This window comes from Carya illinoinensis, chromosome 5 (genome assembly GCF_018687715.1).
Source record: "Carya illinoinensis cultivar Pawnee chromosome 5, C.illinoinensisPawnee_v1, whole genome shotgun sequence".
In the NCBI taxonomy this organism is placed as follows: Eukaryota; Viridiplantae; Streptophyta; class Magnoliopsida; order Fagales; family Juglandaceae; genus Carya; species Carya illinoinensis.
Window position 1 is genome coordinate 12,589,831 of NC_056756.1, and position 23,896 is coordinate 12,613,726.

A 23,896-nucleotide genomic window follows, 5' to 3' on the forward strand; every position below is an offset into this window, starting at 1 on the left:
TCACTTCCACTTAATTAATACGTGATTTGTGACAAAAATGACAAATCACATATTAATTAAGTGAATGTTTGTAATGTAAGATTTTGAAGTATAATTTATTGCAATGAAATTATAAGGTTGCGTTCGTCATAGCGTTACCTTAGCGAATAGTCCATGCCACCCAAGTTTGCTACTATATCACTCAAGTTTATTTATTTGGTCTGTTCTTAATGTAAATTGTATTTTTTTATTTTTTATTTTAAATATTTTTAAAAAATTAATATACTAATAATTACTTTTTTAATTATTAAATAAAAAATTTAAAAATAAAATAAAATATATAAACGATAAAATTAAAAAGATAAAGTAAAACGACGTAATGTCATTTTCCAAAGGCCATATGGGGCAAGCGGTTTTTTCTAGTTCTTCTCGTCCATAACTACTATTAAAGGACGGTGCTGCTACCATAGTGAGAGTACACCAAAAGATTTACCGAACAGGTAAGTGAATTTTTATCTCTTTTTCGTTATTTTTAAAGAATTTTTTAAAATTCATTAAAAAATAAATAAAAATAATTTATTAAACAATATTTATTAAAATATTAAGTTAAAATAATAAAAATACAAAATACAAAAATACAAAAGAAATCGGTAACCACCATCTGTGTATTAAGAAATTCCCACTATTAAATAAGGAGGGCACCCTGTCCTTATCTCAACTTTTATTTCAGAATCTCAAAAAAGGAAAATTACGAGTGAAAAAAAAAAAATCGTTTACAGAAATACAAATAATTTAAATTTATAGGTTATTTATATTATAATAGTAATAAAATAATAATATATATTTTTTAATTGGAAAAAGCGGTTCGGAACGTGCATACAAAGACCGGTTTGTCCGAGTGAAGTCATACCCAAACCTAACCGGCTAACCTCACCCACCCCTCGTGTCTAAATTAGACACAAATTGTCAAATTTCACAGGAATTGTTCGCAGGAGTCGCGTATTTCGCAGGCGTGCCGGTTTCTTTCTTTCTTTCCTAACCGGTTTGGTGGATTATCTCATTTTTCTCTGACGTGGTCGCTCCCTGTCAAGTTTATCCTCCTTGCTATTCTGGGTCCTTCTAGTTCTCGTTCTGCGCTCGCGACCCCCTCAACCACCCCCCCGCCTTCCTATATATCCTCCCCATTCCAACTCTCTTTGGATAATTTCCTCCTCTTTCTTTCTGGTAATGTTCATTCTCTTTCTAGATTTTGATCTCAGATCCACCGACATTTGTTCGCCTGATTCAGATGCTTCTTTTATTTTTTTTTCTTAATATTTTCTAACGGATCGGATTGATTACTCTTCATTGCAATATTCTCTTTTTTTTTTTTCAAATAATGTACTTGTTTGCTTGTTGTCGCTAATACCAGTTGTTCTGACCAAGATTTATCACTAAGGTTTTATCTTTGGTTTGTTTGTTTTTTTGATAAGTAATTGAAAGATGTTTTTTCCCGGGCGGGGGAATAAATTTTGTGGTTGTCTTGCTTCCAATGCTAAACATGTTATAACTGCTCTCTCATTTCCTGTTATTGAGCTAAGAGTTGCACGCATGTGCAAAAACATACACGAAGCATTTTTCCCTGCGCTCTCCCAGGATGGATTTCAATTTTTGAGGTCTATCTTTCACGGGATTTATCATTACTTTATATATATATATATATAAGTAATTTATCATTACTTTCCATCTTAGCAATCACTTGCATGCACTAATGTTGTTGTACAAGCATTAATTCCTCGAACTTATCTTTTACTTCATTTTTTCTTACGATAGTCAATTGATTGGCTTCTGATCTGGTTATATTAATCTTTTTATTATTATTATTATTATTATTATTTTATTTTATAAAATTCTGGGTAGTTATTTTGGATCTGATCTGGGTTGTGCTCTCTTCAACTGAAAAACAAAAATTCATCAATCAATGAAGCCTGCTCAGCGCTACAGTCGTGTAGATCTTTCATCTTTGTAATTTCACACTCCTCTTCTTTGTCAATATCTTGGTGGGAGGCTGGCTGGTCTTTGGGTTTAAGCGTGGAGAATTCTCTTAAAAGAAAAGTCTGGATTGTTTATTTATGTCCATTCTTTTGTCTACCAATTTAAATAAATTAATACATTTTTGTTTGGACATTGGTACGTGACGTTAAAATCTAACGCATGAAGCTGAATTTTAATTTTTTTGTTTGTTTGCAATTATCGTGTTCTCCAGCAACTCATCGGCAGTTGCAGGCCTCGTGATTTGAAAAGGATGGTTGTTTTCTATTTATGCTGCTTTGGAGAATATCAGTTGTAGCTGTTTCATTGCTTTGTTTATGCTCTTAAACTCAAGTATTTGGTGATGTTTGAATCGAATTCCTTTCACATGCTTAGGTTGTCCTGCACTTGAATCAAATGGAAGTTACAGGGGGTTAAGACTTGCTGGTTTTTTATGGCCTTGACTGGTATGAGCCTTCCATCTTCTTTAATTCTGATTTTGAAATTAAACATTGGTTTTATTATTATTGTGTTTGCTGTTGTTTTTAATTTTTACATTTCATTCTAAAGACCAGGTTGCATTAACTTTATTCTTTAAAATGTAGATATTTGGGCAATGTGTGGAGAAACAGACAGCGTTTGTTTAGAAAGTATTCTGCGTAGAATAACTGGACCAAACCACAGTAAGAAAAAAACTTCTGGCATGGAATTTGAATCAGACTGGACAAGACACAGAAAATCCTCGGCATTTGCAGCTCAAGTGATTCGGTCAGCAACATCTTTTATGCCTTGGTCTTGCAGAATCCCTATAGGTGAAGGATATCACGAATTTCTTTAGTTAACATCTGCCATTCAAATTTATCGTGACGTTCTTTGGGTGATATGGTTGATCAATAACAAGAACCATCTATATCTTTCAAGATTCACATAACTGTTCAATTCAGACTATGCCAGGGTTGTTGAGTGGAAAGAAGAGAACAAAAGTGAATATGTGTCTTTCCAATTCTGTCAAGCAAAATATTCCCACTTGTTCGAAATGCAGTTCACAGTTATCTTCTCAGGCTGTCGATGATCTAGACAGCGCCATTCTACCTGGGTTGCCTGATGATGTGGCAAAGTTTTGTCTTGCTCTTGTTCCTCGTTCCAACTTCCCAGCTATGGGTCGTGTCTCCAAAAGGTGGATGTCATTTATTCAAAGCAAAGAATTCATTACCGAGCGGAAATTAGCTGGGATGCTTGAGGAATGGCTCTATGTCTTAATTATGGATTCTGGAGGTAAGGAAAGCCACTGGGAGGTTCTAGATTGTATGGGCCAGAAACACCGGCTTCTTCCACCTATGCCTGGTCCCGTGAAAGCTGGGTTTGGGGTGGTTGTTCTTAATGGCAAGCTTCTTGTCATGGCTGGCGTTTCTGTGACTGATGGGACTGGTTCTGCCTCTGCAGATGTTTACCAATATGATTCCTGTCTCAACAGGTTTGTTGTTTGTTGTTTGTTGCATTTTTTGAAGCCTGGAACTCTCTTGCTTTACAGGATATATAAACTAGTTAGGCTATAGATTCAGACCAGTTTTCAAACTCAACTAAATGTCTGTTGTGATTTATGCTGGTTAGGAAATCTAATCTCTATTGTGGAGTGTTTTTAGCACATTTTTTTAATTATTATAGACAATGACCTTTTAATTAAAGCATCCTAAACTTTGTGATGCTGGTGGCCCACTAAAAGAGTTAATTTTGTTTCTTTTTTCTTTTGAACTTTAATTTAAATGAAATAAATTTAATTTAAATGAAAGAAAATTATGTTGTTTGTATTATATATGAGGATGGTATCATCATTTTACCATCCAATTCAACACCTCAATTTGACTCATAGGCCTCTCATAACAAAAGGTTTTGGAGGTTAAATTTTCCCTTGTCATAATTTAGGTGTGTCTGAGGATAGAGTGGTAGTTTGAGGGATTATTATTATTACTTCATAATTTACCCTATTTAATAACATTGCTGCCTGTCAACATGAAGAAATTCACTTGAAATTACATGTTGGATTACATCACCTCAGTGTTCTGTGAAAGCAGATTCGCTGCAGAGGTCTGTGCTCTATCCACAATATCATTTAACGAGTTAACATTGCTCTCTGGAATATGCCATATTGTTCCTGCCCACAAATGACTGTTTTTTATTATAACCTTCCTTTCACTGTATCAGTAAGTAGTATAGATGTCATAGACACCCCAGTTGCAATATCCTGTTGCGAGTTGATGTTTCAGATTAATTATCTGGGCATATTTCAACTTGGTTCTGGTCAATTTGCTTCAGTTCCGGTATATCCCTGTCAGCTCCATCTTTTATGCCCATACTGAGTGTTGCAGAAGCAAACAAAACACTTTCAGTTGATTTGGTTTCCATCCATAAGATGTCAATTGAGGTGATGTAGTTGGGTTTTTTGATGCTGTGTACCAAGTTGCATCTTATTTATGCTGATTGTTGGGGTTTTTTTCTTTTTTCTTTTTTTGTTTTCTCCCCCCTACTTATAAAAAAAAGATTGTTGGGCTTTTCCATTTTGTTTTAGGTCTCCAATCGGGTTTTTAACAACTGAACCATAAGATTTCAACTGCCATAAATGATCTTTGGTTTTTAGTGAGGGAAATCCCAAAGGCTGAGCTTTTATAAGAATCCCACTCTTTTCTTTACTTCTTATTTTTTACCGTCTCTTTTGCTAGCTTCTTGACATATTTTTCTTTTTCGTAATGGCAGTTGGAGTAAATTAGCAAAGATGAATGCGGCTCGATATGACTTTGCTTGTGCAGAGGTTAATGGTATGGTTTATGCAGTTGGAGGATATGGGGTCAATGGAGACAGTCTATCTAGTGCTGAGATGTACAACCCTGATACTAACAGATGGACCCTAATGGAAAGTCTTCGCCGCCCAAGGTGGGGTTGCTTTGCCTATGGCTTTGAGGGAAAGCTGTATGTCATGGGTGGGAGATCAAACTTCACAATTGGGAATTCGAAGTTTGTTGATGTATACAACACTGAGAGGCACACCTGGTGTGAAATGAAGAACGGTTGTGTCATGGTCACGGCTCATGCCGTACTGGGAAAGAATCTCTTTTGTATGGAATGGAAGAACCAGCGCAAGCTAGCAATATTCACTCCAGAGGACAATTCATGGAAGATGGTACCAGTTCCATTGACAGGGAGCTCGTGTATTGCTGGGTTTCGTTTTGGAATACTGGGTGGAAAATTGTTGCTGTTCTCTGTCCATGAGGAACCTGGATACCGTACTCTGTTGTATGACCCAAATGCAGCCCCAGGCTGCGAGTGGCAGACTTCTGATATAAAGCCGTCTGGTTTATGCTTGTGCAGTGTGACGATCAAGGCGTAAACGATGTTCTTGAAAGCTGAGGATCTTCTCAAATAGTCTTGAATGTGTCTGAATGTTTTTCTGGGTCTTTCTCGATTGTCCGTTTCTTTTCTCGAGTTGTAAGTCTGGTGTTATATTATCGATTGCACTCATTGGTTTAATTTTGTCATGTATTCTTGTCCGGTTGTGGGTGCTAATTTTTATTTTTTAGAACATTTATAGTTTAAAATTTAGTTGCAAGCATAACTACATATTAATATGTTCATCAATCTAATATGATTGGTTAACAAGTAAATTTTATTGAAAATAGTATTAATTTAAATTTTAAATATGAATGAATTAGTATTAGTATGCAGATTAGTACGCGATTTTGCTTATAGGTAACAAAACTCTTGTTTTAATGCATTTGTTGTTTGGTCGGATTATTATTTGGACTTTCGGGGGCGTTTTTCATTTCTTAATGCGACGAAAAAGATTAGAAATTTATTTGTATTATGAAACTAAAAAAAAAATGATATTGTAAAAAAAAGAAAATATTGTAAAAGAAAGAGTTATTATTTAATGTAAAAATTTGATTATATATAAGTGAATGATACTCATATTATAGGAGTACAAAAGATTAGATATAGCTTAAGTCTTAATTGATGGCTAAAGATGGTTATATAAATAAGTTTATAACATTCTTATTTTGGATGATCATATATAAAGAACATGCCTCGTTAAAACCTTACTAAGGAAAAATTCAGTGGGAAAAAATTAATGACGAAGGAAAACGAGTACAATATTCATGTATATCGCTAAGTGCTTTAAGATTATCTCATTAAAATCTTGTAAAGAAAAATTCAGTAGGATAAAACCTTAACAAAGAAAAAATAGTATAATCAGCATAAGTTTTCAAAACATTATTCTCCCTAAAAAGTGCATGATAGTAGGTCTTTAAGTCTCCGCATTCTAATGTTCTGTACAATCTTCTTAAATGTTGCAATTGGTAATGCGTTAGTGAATAAATCTACCAGATTATCACTTGATCGTATCTGCTTGATATTAATTTTACATTTCTCCTCATGAATTGCAATGATCTCTCTGTGTAGATCTGAAAAATAACATGCATTCGCATATTCAACTAATTGTGGAATTGATCCATATTGATAAAATAATCACATATCAATCGTACCTTGGAGACAATGAATGACATGTTTAATACCTGTTGAACCTAAGGTTCAAGTTTTGTATAATTATATATCTACACATGGATTTTGATGATAACAAATGAATTCAAAAAATAAAGAAGTTTCAAACTCAAGTTGTCTACACAATGGAATCAAGCACATCAAGAAAACAAGCATGAGCAAGAAGGGAATAAGTTCACATTAAAATCATAGAGTAATGTTGTAAATCTCTTAAAAATTTGAAATTAAGATTAAGGTTCAAAATTAATATTTTATCATAAAGCATTAAAATATATTTTCCACATGTGCATGAATATTTTAAAAATTAAATTTGAAAATTTTGAAAGATAATTGATTGTCATCTTTCACATGTGCATATCTTGATTAAAGGGTTGATCTTTGAAAATATTAAAGATAATTGATTGTCATCTTTCACATGTGCATATTTTATTTGAATATTTTTAAAAGTGATTGATGTTTTTTTTTTACTTATGAAAAAAGTAAATGATTTTGTTTGAAATATTTGAAAAGTAAAGTGTGCTCGTTTTGTCATATACAAAAAGTAAAAGATTAGGTTTGAATTTTTTGAAAAGCAAAGTGTGCTCCTTTTGTCATATGCCAAAAGTAAAAGATTAGGTTTGAAGTTTTTGAAAAATGAATAATGTTGTCTTTGACAATTGAAAAAGAAGAACTTTTTATTTGAATTTTTTGAAAAAGTAAATGATGTTATCTTTGACATGTGAAGCTTTTTAAATTTGAATATGAAGTCTCATATGCCTATAAATAGATCATTTGAAAGTCACATTTACATCACAAAGAGCATACAACATTCATTTAAAATTTTCATTCTCTCTTTTCTAAACATTAAGCCTTAATCCTTGTTCATTTTGAGAAATATAATTTGCGCTGTATTGTTTTTATTTCACTCATTGGGGAGTATTTTCTGATAACCTACCCACTATAAGCTCTTGTATCAGTAAAAGAGTGTGTATAACCCTTGTGCGTGTAGAAAGTCTACACAGGAAATAGTTGAATCACCACGTGTAAGGTAATTGAAAGTGTAGATGGTGTTCTACACGGATCCTTTGTAGCGGTGTTATTCAAAAGTGTAATAGATTTCTATCTCCACCTGAAGGAGGTTGAATAGTGAATTTGGGGATCATCAAGGGGTAGCTTGAGACGAGGACGTAGACAGTGGGGCCAAACTTCGTTAACATACTGAATTTGCTTCTATCTTACCCTTACTATTTATATTTATTACTGTTTCGTATTTTGTTTATATTTTATATTGTATATTTGATTTATAATTGTTATTTTTTTTTTAAATACAACTCAATTCACTCCCCTTCTTGTGTTAGTCATCTGGATAACAATTGGTATCAGAGCTAGTTGACCTGTACTGTTCATACAAGCAGGTCACTCATGGGAATTCTCGCTTGTGACTGTGTCACCGAAATAAGACTCTCCGACCATGAGTGACGGTGCACCGGTAGAGACGGTGACCGGTTAGTCTGGTAGGTACAATTGTTAGGTGACATAGGTGTGGCCTATGATCAGTAACAATTGGTATCAGAGCTAAGAACTCTATTATAAGATTAACTATCTTTTAAGTTAAGATCTTATGGCTAACATTGCAGATTTATTTGGTGAATGTCAATCTAGCAGTCGGCCTCCACTCTTTTGTGAAGATAATTACTCATTCTGGAAAATTAGAATGAGAATATTCCTTCAGGCTCAAGGTCGAGAAATCTGGAAATGCATTGTAAATGGACCTTATATTCCAACAAAAGTGATTGATGGAGTAAAGGTAAAAAAGGAAGAAGAAGAGTTTGATCGTGAAGACGATAGACTTTATACTTTGAATTTAACTGCTATGAATTTATTATTTAATGCTCTCAATAGAAATGAATTTAATAGAATAATGACTTGTGCTACGGTAAAAGAAATTTGGGATAACTTGAAAGTTACTTATGAAGGAATTTCGCAAGTCAAGGAATCAAAAATTTATATTCTTACTCATGAATATGAAATGTTTAAGATGAATGATGATGAATCTATTTCTAGTATGCACACTCGTTTTACTAACATAATAAACAGCTTGACAGCTCTTGACAAAGTTTATTCCAAGGTGGAGATAGTAAGAAAAATTCTCAACTCTCTACCAAAACGCTGGGAATCAAAAGTGACAGCGATTCTTGAAGTTAGAGACATCAAAAAACTCGAAGTAAATGAACTCATCGGGTCACTTATCACTCATGAGTACACATTGAAAAGAGGAGAAGAAGAAGGAAAGTCAAAAAAGAGCTTAGCACTTAAAGTTGTTCCTCATGAAAGTAAAAATGATGATGATGAGGAAAATGAAGACAAAGATGTAGAAGTTGCGATGATAACAAGAAGAATTCAAAGGTTCTTAAAGAAAAGTAAAACTCCTCCGAGGAAATCTTTCAAAAAGTTTTTCAAGAAAAATTCAAGTAAAAATGACACTTTAATTTGTTATAAATGTAATAAGCCTGGTCATATCAAGGCAGATTGTCCTCTGCTTAAAAAAGATCGAAACAAGGGCAAGAAAGCAATGAAAGCTACATTGGATGATGATTCAAGTAGTTCAGATAGTGAAGTAAGCAATGGAGAATCAACAAATCTTTGTCTTATGGCTAAAGATGACATTGAGGTAACAAATCTTGATAATATTGAAGATCCTTCATATGAATAATTGTAAAATATTTTAGAAGAGGTATATGAGAAATTTGAAAAATTGGGTATCAAGTATACTGCTTTGAAAAAGAAAAATTCTTCTTTAACAAATGAAATTGATATTTTAAGAAAAGAAAGTATCATTTTGAAAGATGAAAATCTTGAGTTGAATAAGAAGAAAACTGATTTAGAAAATATTATTGAAAACTTTACGAATGGAAAAAGAAATTTTGAAAAACTTTTTGATATTCAAATGTGTGTTTTTAATAAGGCAGGCTTGAGATATATGCCAAAACAAAAATACAAACCTTATAAAAATTTCTTTGATAATCCTTCTACATCAAATACTAATATTCAAAATTCTTTTCATAAAAATAATTTTGTCAAAAAAAGATATTATTATAATCATTCACATTCTTCATATATGTCACATGCTATTTATAATTTCTATAATAGAAACGGTCATAATTATCATACTTGTCCTATTAGAAGAAATCATACAATGACTATTAGGGCCATATGGATACCTAAAAATCTTGTTTATTCTAATACTAATAAATAAAGGATCCAAAGAACTTGAGTACCAAGAAAAATCATTTTAATTGTTTTTATAGGTATGCATGAAGTCATCCACAAGCAAAAACAAATGGTTTTTAGATAATGGATGTTCAAGACACATGACGGGAAATAAGACTAAGTTCTTTGATCTTAGATCTAAAGAAGAAGGACACGTGACATTTGGAGACAACTCGAAAGGGAAGATCGTGGGACTAGGTAAAATTGGTAATGAATTTTCTCTCATAATTGAAGATGTTTTACTTGTTGAAAGTCTAAAATATAATCTTTTGAGCATAAGTCAATTATTTGATAAATGATTTACAGTTACTTTCAAAATGGATAAATGCATTATTTTGAATGATCATGATTGTAATATTTGTTTTATTACTTTTAGAAACAACAATATTTATACAATCGATTTTGAAGAAATTACCTCACAAGATGCAATTTATTTTTCAGCTCAAAATGAAACTAGTTGGTTATGACATAGAAGACTAGGTCATGCCAACATAAAACTTATTTTTAAATTTTCAAACAATGATCTTGTGAGAGGTTTACCAAAAACATATTTTCTTAAAGACAAAATTTGTGATGCATGCCAATTTGGTAAATAAACAAAAACTTCTTTTAAAACCAAGAAACATATTTTCACTATTAGACCATTGCAACTGATACACATGGATCTTTTTGGACCAAATAAAGTTGCAAGTCTAGGAGGAAAATATTATGCATTTGTTCTTGTTGATGATTTCTCTAAATATATACTTGGGTCATCTTTTTTACTCATAAAGATGAGATACATAATGATTTTACCAAGTTATGTAAAAGAATTCAAAATGAAAAATACTATACTATTTCAAGTATCCGAAATGATAGGGGAAAAGAGTTTGTTAATAAAAATATTGAAACATTTTGTGATGAAAATAATTTTGTACATAATTTTTCTGCTCCTCGAACTCCTTAACAAAATGAGATAGTAGAGAGAAAAAATAGATATCTTCAAGAGATGACAAAAACAATGCTCAATGAGAACAACTTGCCTAGTTATTTTTGGGCCGAAGCGGTAAGTACTGCATGTTATGTTATAAATAGAGTTATGCTAAGGTCTAAATTAGATAAAACCCCATATGAGTTTTGGAATCAGAAAAAGTCCAACATTGGTTATTTTCATGTATTTGAATGCAAATATTTTATTTTTAATGACAGAGATAATTTAGACAAGTTTGATGCAAAATCTGATGAAAATATTTTTCTCGGGTATTCTATTAATAGTAAAGCTTATAGAGTATTCAATAAAAAGACTTTGACTGTACAAGAATCTATGCATGTAGTATTTGATGAATCTAATTCTCCACTCTTCAAGAAATCTATTGATGAAGAAACATGAGGTATAAATAACACGGAAAGTCTCAATCTCAACAAAGAGAACACAACAGAAGAAGTTCAACATGGAATCATCAGGAAATATCATTAAAATTTAATACAAGAGGTAACCAAACAGTGGAAATTTGTGAAAGATCATCCAGTGGAACAAATTTTGGGAGAACTTTCACAAGGTGTAAGTACTCGATCATCTCTTAGAAATATTTGCAATCATACTACTTTTCTATCTCAGATTGAATCCAAAAATATTGATGGCGCACTTCTTGATGAATCTTGGATTCTAACTATGCAAGAAGAGTTGAATCAATTTGAAAGAAATGATGTTTGGACACTTGTTCCTAGACTCAAACATCATACTATTATTGAAACAAAATGGGTTTTTAGAAACAAGAAAGATAAGTCCGGAGTCATTACTAGAAATAAGACTCGACTTGTAGCCCAATGTCTTAATCAAAAAAAAAAGGAATCGATTATGATGAGACATATGCACCAGTCGCAAGATTAGAAGCTATTCGAATGCTATTTGCATATGCTTGTTATAAAAATTTCAAATTTTTTCAAATGGATGTTAAAAGTGCTTTCTTAAATAGTTTTACAAATGAAGAGGTATATGTTGAGCAACTTTCAGGTTTTGAAAATCATATTTCTCCAAATCATATTTTCAAACTCATAAAAGCACTATATGGACTTAAACAAGCTTCTAGAGCTTGGTACGAAAAATTCAGTGGTTTCTTGATTGAAAAAAGTTTTTCAAGAGGAAAAATCAACACAACTCTTTTCATTAAATATGAAAATGATGATATTCTTTTGATTCAGATTCATGTTGATGATATAATATTCGGTGCTACTAATGAAAATATGTGTCAATTTTTTGCTAAGACTATGCAGGAAGAATTTGAGATGAGCATGATGGGAGAACTTATATTCTTTCTCGGATTGCAAATTAAGCAAACAAAAAGTGGGACATTCATCAATCAATCAAAATATATTAAGGAATTACTAAAAAAGTTTGGGATAGAAAGTGCTAAGGAAATTGGAACACCAATGAGCCAATCAACTAAACTTGATAAAGATGAATCTGGTAAGTCAGTTGACTCGAAAATATATCGAAGTATGATTAGTAGCTTATTATATTTAACAGCCAGTAGACCAGATATTATGTTTAGCGTGTGCTTATGTGCACGCTTTCAATTATCTCCAAAAGAATCACATTTAATTGCAGTTAAGCGCATTCTTAGATATCTTAGTGGTAGAATTAACCTAGGGTTATGGTACCCTAAGCACACATCTTTCGATCTAATCAATTACACAGATGTAGATTATGCTGGCTGTAAAATAGATCGAAAAAGCACTAGTGAAACATGCCATTTCTTAGGTCATGCACTAGTTTCCTGATTTAGTAAAAAATAAAATTTTGTTGCACTATCTACTGCTGAGGCAAAATATATTGCTGCGGATAGTTGTTGTGCACAAGTTCTCTACATGAAGCAACAACTTGAAAATTTTAAACTCATGTATAATCACATTCCAATCAAATGTGATAATACAAGTGTTATAAATTTTTCAAAGAACCAAATACAACATTCTAGAATTAAGCATATTGAAATAAGATATCATTTTCTTCGAAATTATGTGCAAAAAGACGATATAGTATTAGAGTTCACAAACACACACGATCAGTTAGCAGATATTTTCACAAAACCTTTATCAGAAGATAGATTACGTATGATCAAAAGAGAAATAGGTATGATGCATGCTATGAATATCTCTTAAAAGATAGACCAGAGTCAATAAAAATAGAGATAGATTTTTTAAATACTTTTACATAAACTTGAGATTCTTAGCCTCATGTTTGAGACGTTCATTTTCTTCATACAATATCATGTCATTCTTATCTATGGGAACCGACAAGCGGAATGAAGAATCTAATAAAGATTTCAACTGTTTATTCTTCTGCTGAATGAATCATTCCCTTGTGTTAGACTCTTGAACAATTCGTTGAAGTACAACAATTTGTTCTTTGAGCTTTTCAACTTCATGATTTTTGGCTTGTAGCCGCTAGGAAAAAGCAACAATAGAGGAAGAGTAGCGAATCCCAAGACTCACCAAGTCATAGATAGTATTAGAATCTGACTTATTAGCCAAATTATTATTTTCTTGCTGCAACATGGCACCAATGGCAGCTGCAGAAAAGACAGGAGGTTGAGGTGCCGAATGCCTCATGGATGAATTTAGAGAAATGTTAGAAGAATGAGCCATTGAGAAAAGAATAGAAAGTTTAAAACGAGAATGTTGAAGGAATGTAGATGAGTTATAGAGATGAAAAAAAAACTTGATGCAGATTAGATGAACTTTAAGACTGATTTTATAGAGATAGCATAAAGAACCAGACGAGCTATCATCCAAGTCAAAGAGCAATGTGATTTTTTTTCCCGATCGGTGAAAATGACATTTTTTAGAAACTCGGAGCCTTCAATCTCATTTGTCAACATCAGGCGATTTTTTCAAATCTCCAGCCACACTTGTTGGGTCACGGACGGATCCAATTTTTTTTTCAACTATCTACAGTGTCTACTAAAACACCATTTTTTTCAATTCATTTACTTGTTGCGGATCCTTTTTAATGATGCCAAAAGGGAGAGAAGTGTTAAATTAGAACATTAACATTGTTTGAATTTCTAAATTTGTTATATATGCTTGGAATTATATTTATACTTTTGCTTGAATAACTAATGTACAGTCTTAAGGGGAGCTTAAGTATTAATATAGGTTTCAGATTCTATCAAGTATTTGTCATCATCAAAAAGGGGGAGATTGTTGAACCCAATGTTTCAAGTTTTGTGTAATTATATATCTACACATGAATTTTGGTGATAACAAATGAATTCAAAGAATAAAAGAGTTTCAAACTCAAGTTATCTATACAATAGAGTCAAGCACATCAAGGAAACAAGCATGAGTAAGAAGGGAATAAGTTCACATTAAAGTCATAGAGTAATGTTGTAAATCTCTTAAAAATTTGAAATTAGGATTAAGACTCAAAATTAATATTTTATCATAAAGTATTAAAATACATTTTCCACATGTGCATGAATATTTTGACAATTAAATTTGAAAATTTTGAAAGATGACTGATTGTCATCTTTCACATGTGCATACCTTGATTAAAGGGTTGATCTTTGAAAATATTAAAGATGATTGATTATCATCTTTCATATGTGCATGTTTTATTTGAATATTTTCAAAAGTGATTGATACTTTTTTTGACTTATGCAAAAGGTAAATGATTTTGTTTAAAATATTTGAAAAGTAAAGTGTGCTCCTTTTGTCATATAAAAAAAGTAAAAGATTAGGTTTGAATTTTTTGAAGAGTAAAGTGTGCTCATTTTGTCATATGCCAAAAGTAAAAGATTAGGTTTGAAATTTTTTAAAAATGAATGATGTTGTCTTTGATAATTGAAAAAGAAGAACATTTTATTTGAATTTTTTGAAAAAGTGAATGATGTTGTCTTTGACATGTGAATCTTTTTAAATTTGAATATGAAGTCTTATATGCCTATAAATAGATCATTTGAGAGTTTCACATTTACAACACAAAGAGCATACAACATTCATTCAAAGTTTTCATTCTCTCTTTTCTAAACATTGAACCTTAATCCTTGTTCATTTTGAGAGATATAGTTTGCGCTGTATTGTTCTTATTTCACTCATTGAGAAGTGTTTTCTGATAACCTACCCACTATCTGCTCTTGTATCAGTAAAAGAGTGTGTATAGTCCTTGTGCGTGTAGAAAGTGTTTTACACAGGAAATAGTTGAATTACCACGTGTAAGGTAATTGCAAGTGTAGAGGGTGTTCTACACGGATCCTTTGTAGCGGTGTTGTGCAAAGGTGTAATAGGTTTCTATCTCCACTTGAAGGGGATCTTCAAGGGGTAGTTTGAGGAGAGGACGTAGGCAGTGGGGTCGAACCTCGTTAACATACTGAGTTTGTTTCGATCTTACCCTTACTCTTTATATTTATTACTATTTCATATTTTGTTTATATTTTATATTGTATATTTGATTTATAATTGTTATTTTTTTAAATACAACTCAATTCACCCTCTCTTGTGTTAGTCATCTGGGTAATAACACCATTTCAATGTCTTCGAGTTGGTGCAGAACTATATCTTGCAAGTAAATTAACTGAAAATGCAATATCAGATCGAGCGTAATTTGTAAGATACATTAGGGGTTCAATTGCATCGAGATAAGGTATTTCAGGACCAAAAATTTTTCCATTGTCTTCACAAGGACAAAATGGATCTTTCTGCACATCAAGTGATCAAACAACCATTGAAGTACTCAGGGGATGAGTTTTTTCCATATAAAAGTGCTTCAAGACTTTATAGTGAAAGGTTTTTACGTTGATGCATATCAATATTGTGTACCAACTCTTAAAATGATGCAGTTGGTAATGTTTTGGTAAACAAATTCACCATATTGATTCAAGATCGTTTTAACATTAAATTCATTACTCTTCTAGAGTTCTTATAAATAATATAGTTAGTAGAGAAGTTGTCAAAATTAAGCCGCCAACCTCCATATTCAACAAAAACGGTGGCTACATTTTTAGACTAGACAAACACAGTAAGATTTTATAGTTTTTATGGAGCTGTCAAGCGTCGCAGGGCTATAATGCTACATCTCTTGTTCCTTGTAGAGAGATGTTTCACGAGAGACGCTGTGAAACAATATAGATGCTTTGTCCTTCCTTTTACTCACTTGAGGATGTTGCTCTTATGATAGGAACAGAGATTCAATTTTCTGGAAGGAATTATTCTGATGTTGTTTTAGAATCAAGATTTCTTAGTGCTCAATATTCTGCCTCTGTTACTACCATGCCTCAGAAGTTATTAGCTAAAGTGAATGAGGCCAACCAACTCAATAATCAAATATCTTAATTGCATTAAAAACTCTCTGTGAAGAGTCGTAAGATCAATAACTGAAGAAGGAGAATAAGGTGCTAAAACAGTATGCCCATGATCTTCAGGATCAGCAAAAACAGATATTTGAAGAAGTTCAAATACTTAGAGGATAAGGACAAGCTGCATTTAATCTTGCCATGGATATATGAAAAAGTCCAACTTTAAATAGAGTAGGGGCAAACTGCTTTTAATTTCATGGCCTAATAAATAACTGTAGGATATCTGTATTTAGCGTATCCTCTTTCAATATATATAATTTTGTCTTGCTTTCATAATTTTCTTTATAAAATAAATATTCAACTCATCTTCATTCGCATATCATCTTCTTCACATTTCTGTAATTAGTCTGCATTCTTACTCTGCAATGGTTCAGCAATCTTCTCGTGACCAATATATATGGTATTCTACACCTCGTTCACCAGTTGTTTTTGCTTCTACCGTAGGTTCTATAATGCAATACAATAATGATATGACTAATAAGTCAGATGATGATACTATTTACGAGCTTGTGAGTCTCGGTGATACTCATTAAACATTGTCGCATTTTCTCAGTGACTACAATCCAAAACTTGTGAGGTTGACAAACTCAACAAGAAAATTTCTATCATTCAGCGACTTCTTTTGGAGTCTAACATGAAGATAAGAGTAATAAAGTAAGAGAATAAGAATTTAAAATCCTTACTTGACTCTTCTTTTCGATTGCGTACTCCTTTAGATAGGGATGCCATGAAAATTTTTGAAGAGCAAGATCGTTTAAAGAATGAGGCGAAGAGCCTCAAATTTCTATAATTTTGTTTCGAGATAATAAAATAATATTTCACAAATATTCATATTGTGTTTCTATCTTCTGGTAGATGTTCTGTATGCTCCATTTTATTTCTCCTTTAATAATGCACATTTATTGCAAAACCATAATATGAATTTGAAATACTAATTGCATTTAAAAAATGGTATTTCAGAACTAAAAATTTCATTCATCTCCCCCTTGAAGCCGAAAGGGTTTCTAATTTATATTTCAAATATTTACAGTTTTCATGAGCTCTTTTGGAGCTTCAATGACATTTAAATCATTTATATAAACTGCAATAAATCTAGATACTGAAAATATATGGAAAATAGATTGTTCCATATGCGTGTGGATTGTTTTAGATCATATAAGGATTTCTAAAACTTAATAGAATAAGTACTCCAGGACTATATGCTTAATGCATTTCATATCTAGTGATGCATATAAATATGCAGTTAATCATGCATACCCAAACTCTCGATAACGATCAAGCTAATAAAAACCTTAATATAATTTTATCCACTGTAAAAGCATATCAATATTATTTTTACGAGAAATCGACTCGTGATTTATTTATCACATTTTTATTTCTTTTATACAAATATCCACTGATATTCAACAAGTATCACCTTTTAGGTGTTTGGACTGCAAGTCCATATGTATCACATTTTACTAGTGATATTAATTCTGCAGGAATTGTTTCTTTATATTTTGGCTAATATTTTTACGTTGGTATTCTTCAACGGTTCTTGGCTGACTTTCTTCATTACTTCTGGTAATGTCAAGTGCCATCTTATATGAAAATAAGTTGTCGACAACAGTTTTATTTCTATCAAGAATTTCTCCAATACTCATAAAATGTATCGAGATCTCGTTACTTTCAGGTATCTGTCCCTCTTTAAGGGAAGACATTTCATGAAAAACCTCTTCAGGAGGTGTTCTTTAGGAGGATTATACTCTTCGGAAGTTTTTATTATGAGAGAATTTTGTTCAGAAAATTTGGATGGATCTTATTGCTTGTTTTGTGGGTACGACCTCTTCAGGAGCACCAATTTATTTTCTTTGTGCTTTTCTCTTTCGGGATGATTTATCTTTTGTATCAATAGGTCTCCCACTCATTTAGATATATCTTATGTTCATTAGACTGCTAAATTTCTTAATTGTCATATGAGGATTTCAATGCTCGTTGGGATTTTAGCAGTTAGAATATGAGATATTTTTATCTTATTGCATCTATAAATTAATTATCATCTAAACTTCTAGTTCACCTATGATAATCAAGATAAAATTGAATTATGTCATTTTATTTGCTTCTAACAAATTTTTCTTTCCGCTCATGGTGGGAATACTTTATAGTAAAAGAATCTTTTAGTTATTTTATAGACGTCCATATGAAAATTATTCGACTTATCGTAATTGATTTTGGATGATCAAGTTAATCATGAAAAACATACAAATATTTTGAATCATATCACTTTTGATGCATTATAATATTTGATTCAATAGTTGTATAATATCATCTCAAAGAAAAAACTGGTAGTTTTTTCAATACGAGCTTCTGGTTCGAAATCATAGAAGTACTATAAAGATATTCATTACCGTGTTCAAGCTCTTGGTTTCTTTGAAAAAATGTACAATTCTTTTCTAAAAATGATATAAATCAAATACCATTCACTTCAGGGAATGATATGGAACTAGTGGGACGTGACTAATAATTTCTTAACAAAAACTCATTATTTTGCTCAGCTATTAGAAGACAAGATATAAGTTTAGAATATCTTGTAAACTTTTGCACTCGATATTGCTAATTCAGGAGCACATTCGAGGCATTCATTTTAAACAGATATTCTTTAGTGGCTTTTCTTTACACAATTTCAATTATGCAATTTCAGGTCCATTAATCATAATGAGTTTTTAGTATACGTATCACTCATTTAAACTATCTCATAGAATTAATAGATCTTTTATTATGAGATACTCAATAAAATTATTAGTTTAGAGCGATCCTTCAGGGATGCTCAATTTTTATCCCAAAATAAATCTTAATATGAGATACTCAATAAAATAATTGGTTTAGAGCGATCCTTCAGGGATGCTCAATTTCTATTCTAAGATGAATCTTATCATCAATAATTCATAACAAGTATAAAAAATAAATAAAACTTGTATATAAACTATGTGAATAAATATAGAATTTTATCAAGTAATAATAATGAATATAATCTTTAATACTCACTTTAGAGATTGCAAATAATATATTGAAAAACTTATTTGAAGTAGAAGACCATTAGCTTCAGAATCAATAGAACCTCGTACTGATAACGTGTTATGAAATTAAAAGAAAAATGATATTGTAAGAAAAAGAGAATATTACAAGAGAAATAGTTGTTATTCAATACAAAAACTTGATCACATCTAAGTGAATGATACCCATATATATAGGAATACAAAGGAATAGGTAGGCCTGTGCAGAAAAGGGCTTGGCCCAATTAATCCGATAGATCCAATATGAACCCAACCGACTAAAGTCGGGTAATTATTTTTCAACAAAAGGGTTAAAGGAGCAGCTATAGATTCATAGCTTTTTATGAACTTCCTGTAATACCCAGTTAACCCCAAAAACCCTCTCAATGCCTTCACACTTTTAGGAATTGGCCACTTAACCATAGCATCTAATTTTGTAGGATCAGCTCTAACCCCTTCCACAGATATAATGTGACCAAGATAATCCACCTTAGTGACCCCAAAACGACACTTGGACATTTTAGCAAAGAGAGTATGCTGCTATAAAACAGTTAAAACTGTTTTCAAGTGCTCGAGATGCTCATTCAAGTTTTTGCTATATATTAGTATATCATCAAAGAAGACTAAAACAAATCTTCTAAGAAATGGCTTAAAAATATGGTTCATCAACCTTTGAAAGGTAGCAGGGGCATTTGTAAGCCCAAAGGGCATTACCAAGAACTCATAATGGCTTTCATGAGTTCTAAATGCTATTTTAGGGATGTCATATTCCTTCATCCTGATTTGATGATAGCCTGACCTTAAATCAAGCTTAGAAAAGTATTGTGCTCCATGTAACTCATCAAGAAGTTCATCAATGACAGGAATTGGAAATTTGTCCTTGATGGTTTCTTGATTCAGAGCTCTATAATCCATACACATTTTCCATGAACCATCAGCTTTCTTAACAAGGAGAACAGGTGAGGAAAATGACTTTAGCTGGGTCTAATCACACCATTCTTCAATAGATCTTGCACAATCTTTTCAATTTCTGATTTCTAATAATGAAGGTATCTATAAGGCCTCACAGAAACTAGTGTAGAACCATCCTTCAGAATAATCCTATGGTTAAACACCCGAGGTGGAGGTAAGTCAACTGGTTCTTCAAAAATAAACTTGAACTGCTGTAAAATGTTATATACTTCTGGTTGCATCTCTTCTTTATTTTCTTCTACTTGTGCTGCTACTAATTGCAAAAGCCATCCTTATTTCCTCACAAAAGAGGAGTTTAACAGATTCCTACTACTACCCTCTTGAACATTACCAGAAACAAGGCCTTGTAATAACAACTTTTTCTCACCTACCATAAACTCTATAGACATGTTGGTAAAATCCCATTGAATGGATCCTAATGTCTTAAGCCATTGGACTCCAAGAACAATGTCACATCCCCCAATGTCAAAACATGAAATGGAACTAGGAATTAAGAACCTTGAATGTTAACAGGCTCTACACACCTTCCTTGGCTTCATTTGCCACTCTCACCTGCAACCCCACATCCTTTTCTACCGTCAAATTAGCTGCCTCAACTACCAATGGATCCAAAAAGTTATGAGTGCTTTCTGAATCCACTAAAATCTTCACAGCAAAAGAGCCAATTCTACCCAACAACTTCATTGCATTACTATTAATACCACCTGCAATGGCATGTATGGAAACTTCCAGAACTTCAGAAGCCTGCTCTAGTATTTTAGAATTTGGCACAGACTGTGTCTCGACTTCTTCCAAACTATTCACTTCTTCCTCATCAATTTTCTCACGCATAAAATACACACGAAGGTTCTTACAGACATGAGATGGGTTCCACTTTTCCTCACAATGAAAACATAAGCCCCTTTTCCTCTTTTCATCCATTTGGGAAGAGTTAACCTTCCTCAAAGGAAACATACTTCTCGGCCCTTTATTAACTGAATCAACAGGCCCTTCAACATATGGTTTATCAGCATGCTGGACATTTTGCCTCAAAGATCTTCTTGAAGACAAAACATATTCTTCTTGCAACTTGGCTAAGCCAAAAGCAGCACCAAGATTGAGTGGGTTAAACATCTTGACAGGAATTCTGACCTCATCTTTCAACCCACTAACATAACAACTTAGCTTATACCTCTCGGATAACCCTTTTAGTCTATTTTCCAAGGCCTCAAACTGTGATGTATATAGACTAATCAAACTTGTTTGTTTTAATCTTGTCAAAGCCTCCATTGGGTCATCAAATGTTGATGGCCCAAACCTCACTTGTAATGCAATCACTAAAGATTCCCAAGAATTGAATTGCCTCGAGTCCAAGGCATTTTGGTACCACACTAATGCCTCTCCTTCCATATAGTGCGAAGCCACCATCAACTTCTGATGGAAAGATACTTGGAAACAATCAAAATACTGATTGGTTTTAAAAATCCAACCAGAAGGATCAGTACCACTAAAATGTGGAAAGTCTAGTCGAAAACTTCTTTAAAAAACAGACCTCTCCTCCAGAATTATTAGTTCATTAGAAACCTATCTATCTCTCAGTCTATCTCCATCTTTATGACAAATTACATTTACAGTTTCAATTAAACCACGCAACATGTCAGAAACTTGGTCTAACCTTTCATTCACGCCATTAATTACTTGCTAATGCTGGTCCAATTGTTTCTGAACCCCATCTTGTTGTTCTTGTTGACTACAAGCACTTCTTGCTGATTCTTTAATGCTGCCCCGAGTACCTTCTGCCATCTCAACCTCCAGAATTGACTTCACTGATACCACTTGTAACGTTCTTGATAATCAAGAACTGCTGATTATCGCCCAGACTTTAGACTCCTTTTGATGATTAAATCCTCACAACACACAGGACTAGAAAGTAGTAAAGAATAGCGCAACACACAAATGATTTAAACTCCAGATTCCATGATGAATCTAAACTGGGAATTTTCAAGGAACTCCCAACCTCCAAGACTCAAGATTCTTATTCAACTGATATGCTTACATGCATGAACTCTGCTACTCTTATACTCGCAGAGTGAATCCAAAAATTCAAAACACAACTAATACAACATAAAACGCACCCAAACTTCTAACTATTAAAACTCACCGTATTACTTAAACCAACACACTGTTTTACTAAACATCAACAAGTCCCTTTTAATACAAAACGCCCCGTATTGTTTATTGCACATGTTCTGCCGTTAAAGTCGTTATTTATCACAAACTTCACACTTCTCTCTTCTGCACTTAGCAACCTTTTTCAAGGCCATTGCCCCCAGTACAACCGTGATAGCTTACCATCTGGTACCAATTTTTTGCATCTGAGGTTAGCGAAAAGGAAGTGGTGGCTGATATAACTCTCGACCCAGAGGAAGTTTAACGTGAATAGCGAAAATTTATTTGAAGTCTGAGCACCAAATATCTTCTCATTCAATCACAATTCAATTTTTTTTATAAGATCTGAAAGAGAATTTTGAATGGATCACATCCGAAGAAGTTTTGAAGTACATTTTTTTTAAAAAAAAAATTATAGAGATTGATACGGAATTGCGTGAGAAGATATCTGATGGTTGGGATCAAGTACCCTTTTAATTTTTTTCTCCAGCTTAAAGGCTTTAAATAGGAGAGATAGATACATATGATTCAGATGATTTAAATTGAATTGGTTAGAAATCAAATTGATTTTAATGAGCATTTTAAATCGATCATTGAACCGTTTCAATTGACGGTCGATTTTTAAATTGATTTCAACCAATTCAAACTTGTATTTATTTTCAATTACTTTAACAATTGAGTTTTTTTTTTAAAAATTTTTTTTGTATAAAATTAAATATATATTAACTTTTTCATAAAGCATTCAATAAAAATTGTAGAAGCATTAAAAGATATAATGTGTACTTTATTTTCTTTATTTGAACAAAATAATTAAGAGATGGAGTGTTTGTATTAAATTTATGGTTGTGAATAAAATACTATAATTGTCATGTACTTATAACTTCTTGATTTTTATTTATTTTTTCTATACGAGTAAAAAAAATGTCGACAAATGAAATTAAATACATAAATTATATGTTTATTAAAACTGTTTAGATTTTTCTATAAACGAAAAACTATTTCGATTCATATTATATTTTTATTGAAATTAGTTAATAAATTTATATTTTATACTTTTTAATACATGATATTAAAAGCTTTAATTGCATTATATATAATATTTTTTTATTAACAATGAAATAACCGATTCAAAATTATCTGAATCCCTTGATTTATTGAATCGGTCCTCACTTAAATCCTTCATTGCTCATTTAATACTATCCAGAATATTTTTATGGGTAGTAATAAATATTATAAAGTTTATTTTATGTATTTACTTTTCACTTAAAGATCAAGTTTGAACAAAATTTTGAGGAAATTTTTCTCCGAGGGTTGTGCGTTGCATATAGGTTATGCTAACTAATGGCTGACGGTAAAATATGATCCTTTTGGTTCCGTTACTTAGCTGTTTGTTTTACAGTAATGGGATTACGAGCAATCCAATGAGTTAAACGATTCCATTTGGCTTCCAGAGGTCACGGTATCCAGGTCTCGACACTTACGGATACTAGAACGGTTGATCTGTTTGCAATGGCATCCTCATTTGGTGGGGGTGATTTTCACCAGTTTGTCAAGAGTTGGGATATCCACTGCTTGCCAATGTCGAACAGCCTAACATTCAGCACAACTACGTCGTGTGAATGG

The 23,896-nt window shown here is 32.3% G+C and overlaps 2 protein-coding genes across 2 annotated transcripts; one reads left to right on the top strand and one right to left on the bottom strand.

The window, feature by feature from the left end:
- The first annotated feature begins 953 nt into the window (after window positions 1-953).
- On the top strand, window positions 954-5,519 carry LOC122310961 (F-box/kelch-repeat protein At1g67480-like). Its single transcript, XM_043125259.1, has 4 exons — window positions 954-1,203; window positions 2,386-2,456; window positions 2,595-3,463; window positions 4,741-5,519. Exons 3-4 carry the CDS (start codon window positions 2,937-2,939, stop codon window positions 5,369-5,371), a joined length of 1,158 nt encoding a protein of 385 aa, XP_042981193.1. The 5' UTR covers window positions 954-1,203; window positions 2,386-2,456; window positions 2,595-2,936; the 3' UTR covers window positions 5,372-5,519.
- Window positions 5,520-19,324: 13,805 nt separating this feature from the next.
- LOC122310090 lies at window positions 19,325-21,514 on the bottom strand. The gene is made up of 4 exons (XM_043123977.1): window positions 20,650-21,514; window positions 20,221-20,396; window positions 19,868-20,137; window positions 19,325-19,693 (listed from the first exon to the last, which is right to left on the bottom strand). Exons 1-4 carry the CDS (start codon window positions 21,512-21,514, stop codon window positions 19,325-19,327), a joined length of 1,680 nt encoding a protein of 559 aa, XP_042979911.1.
- Between the last annotated feature and the right edge of the window lie 2,382 nt (window positions 21,515-23,896).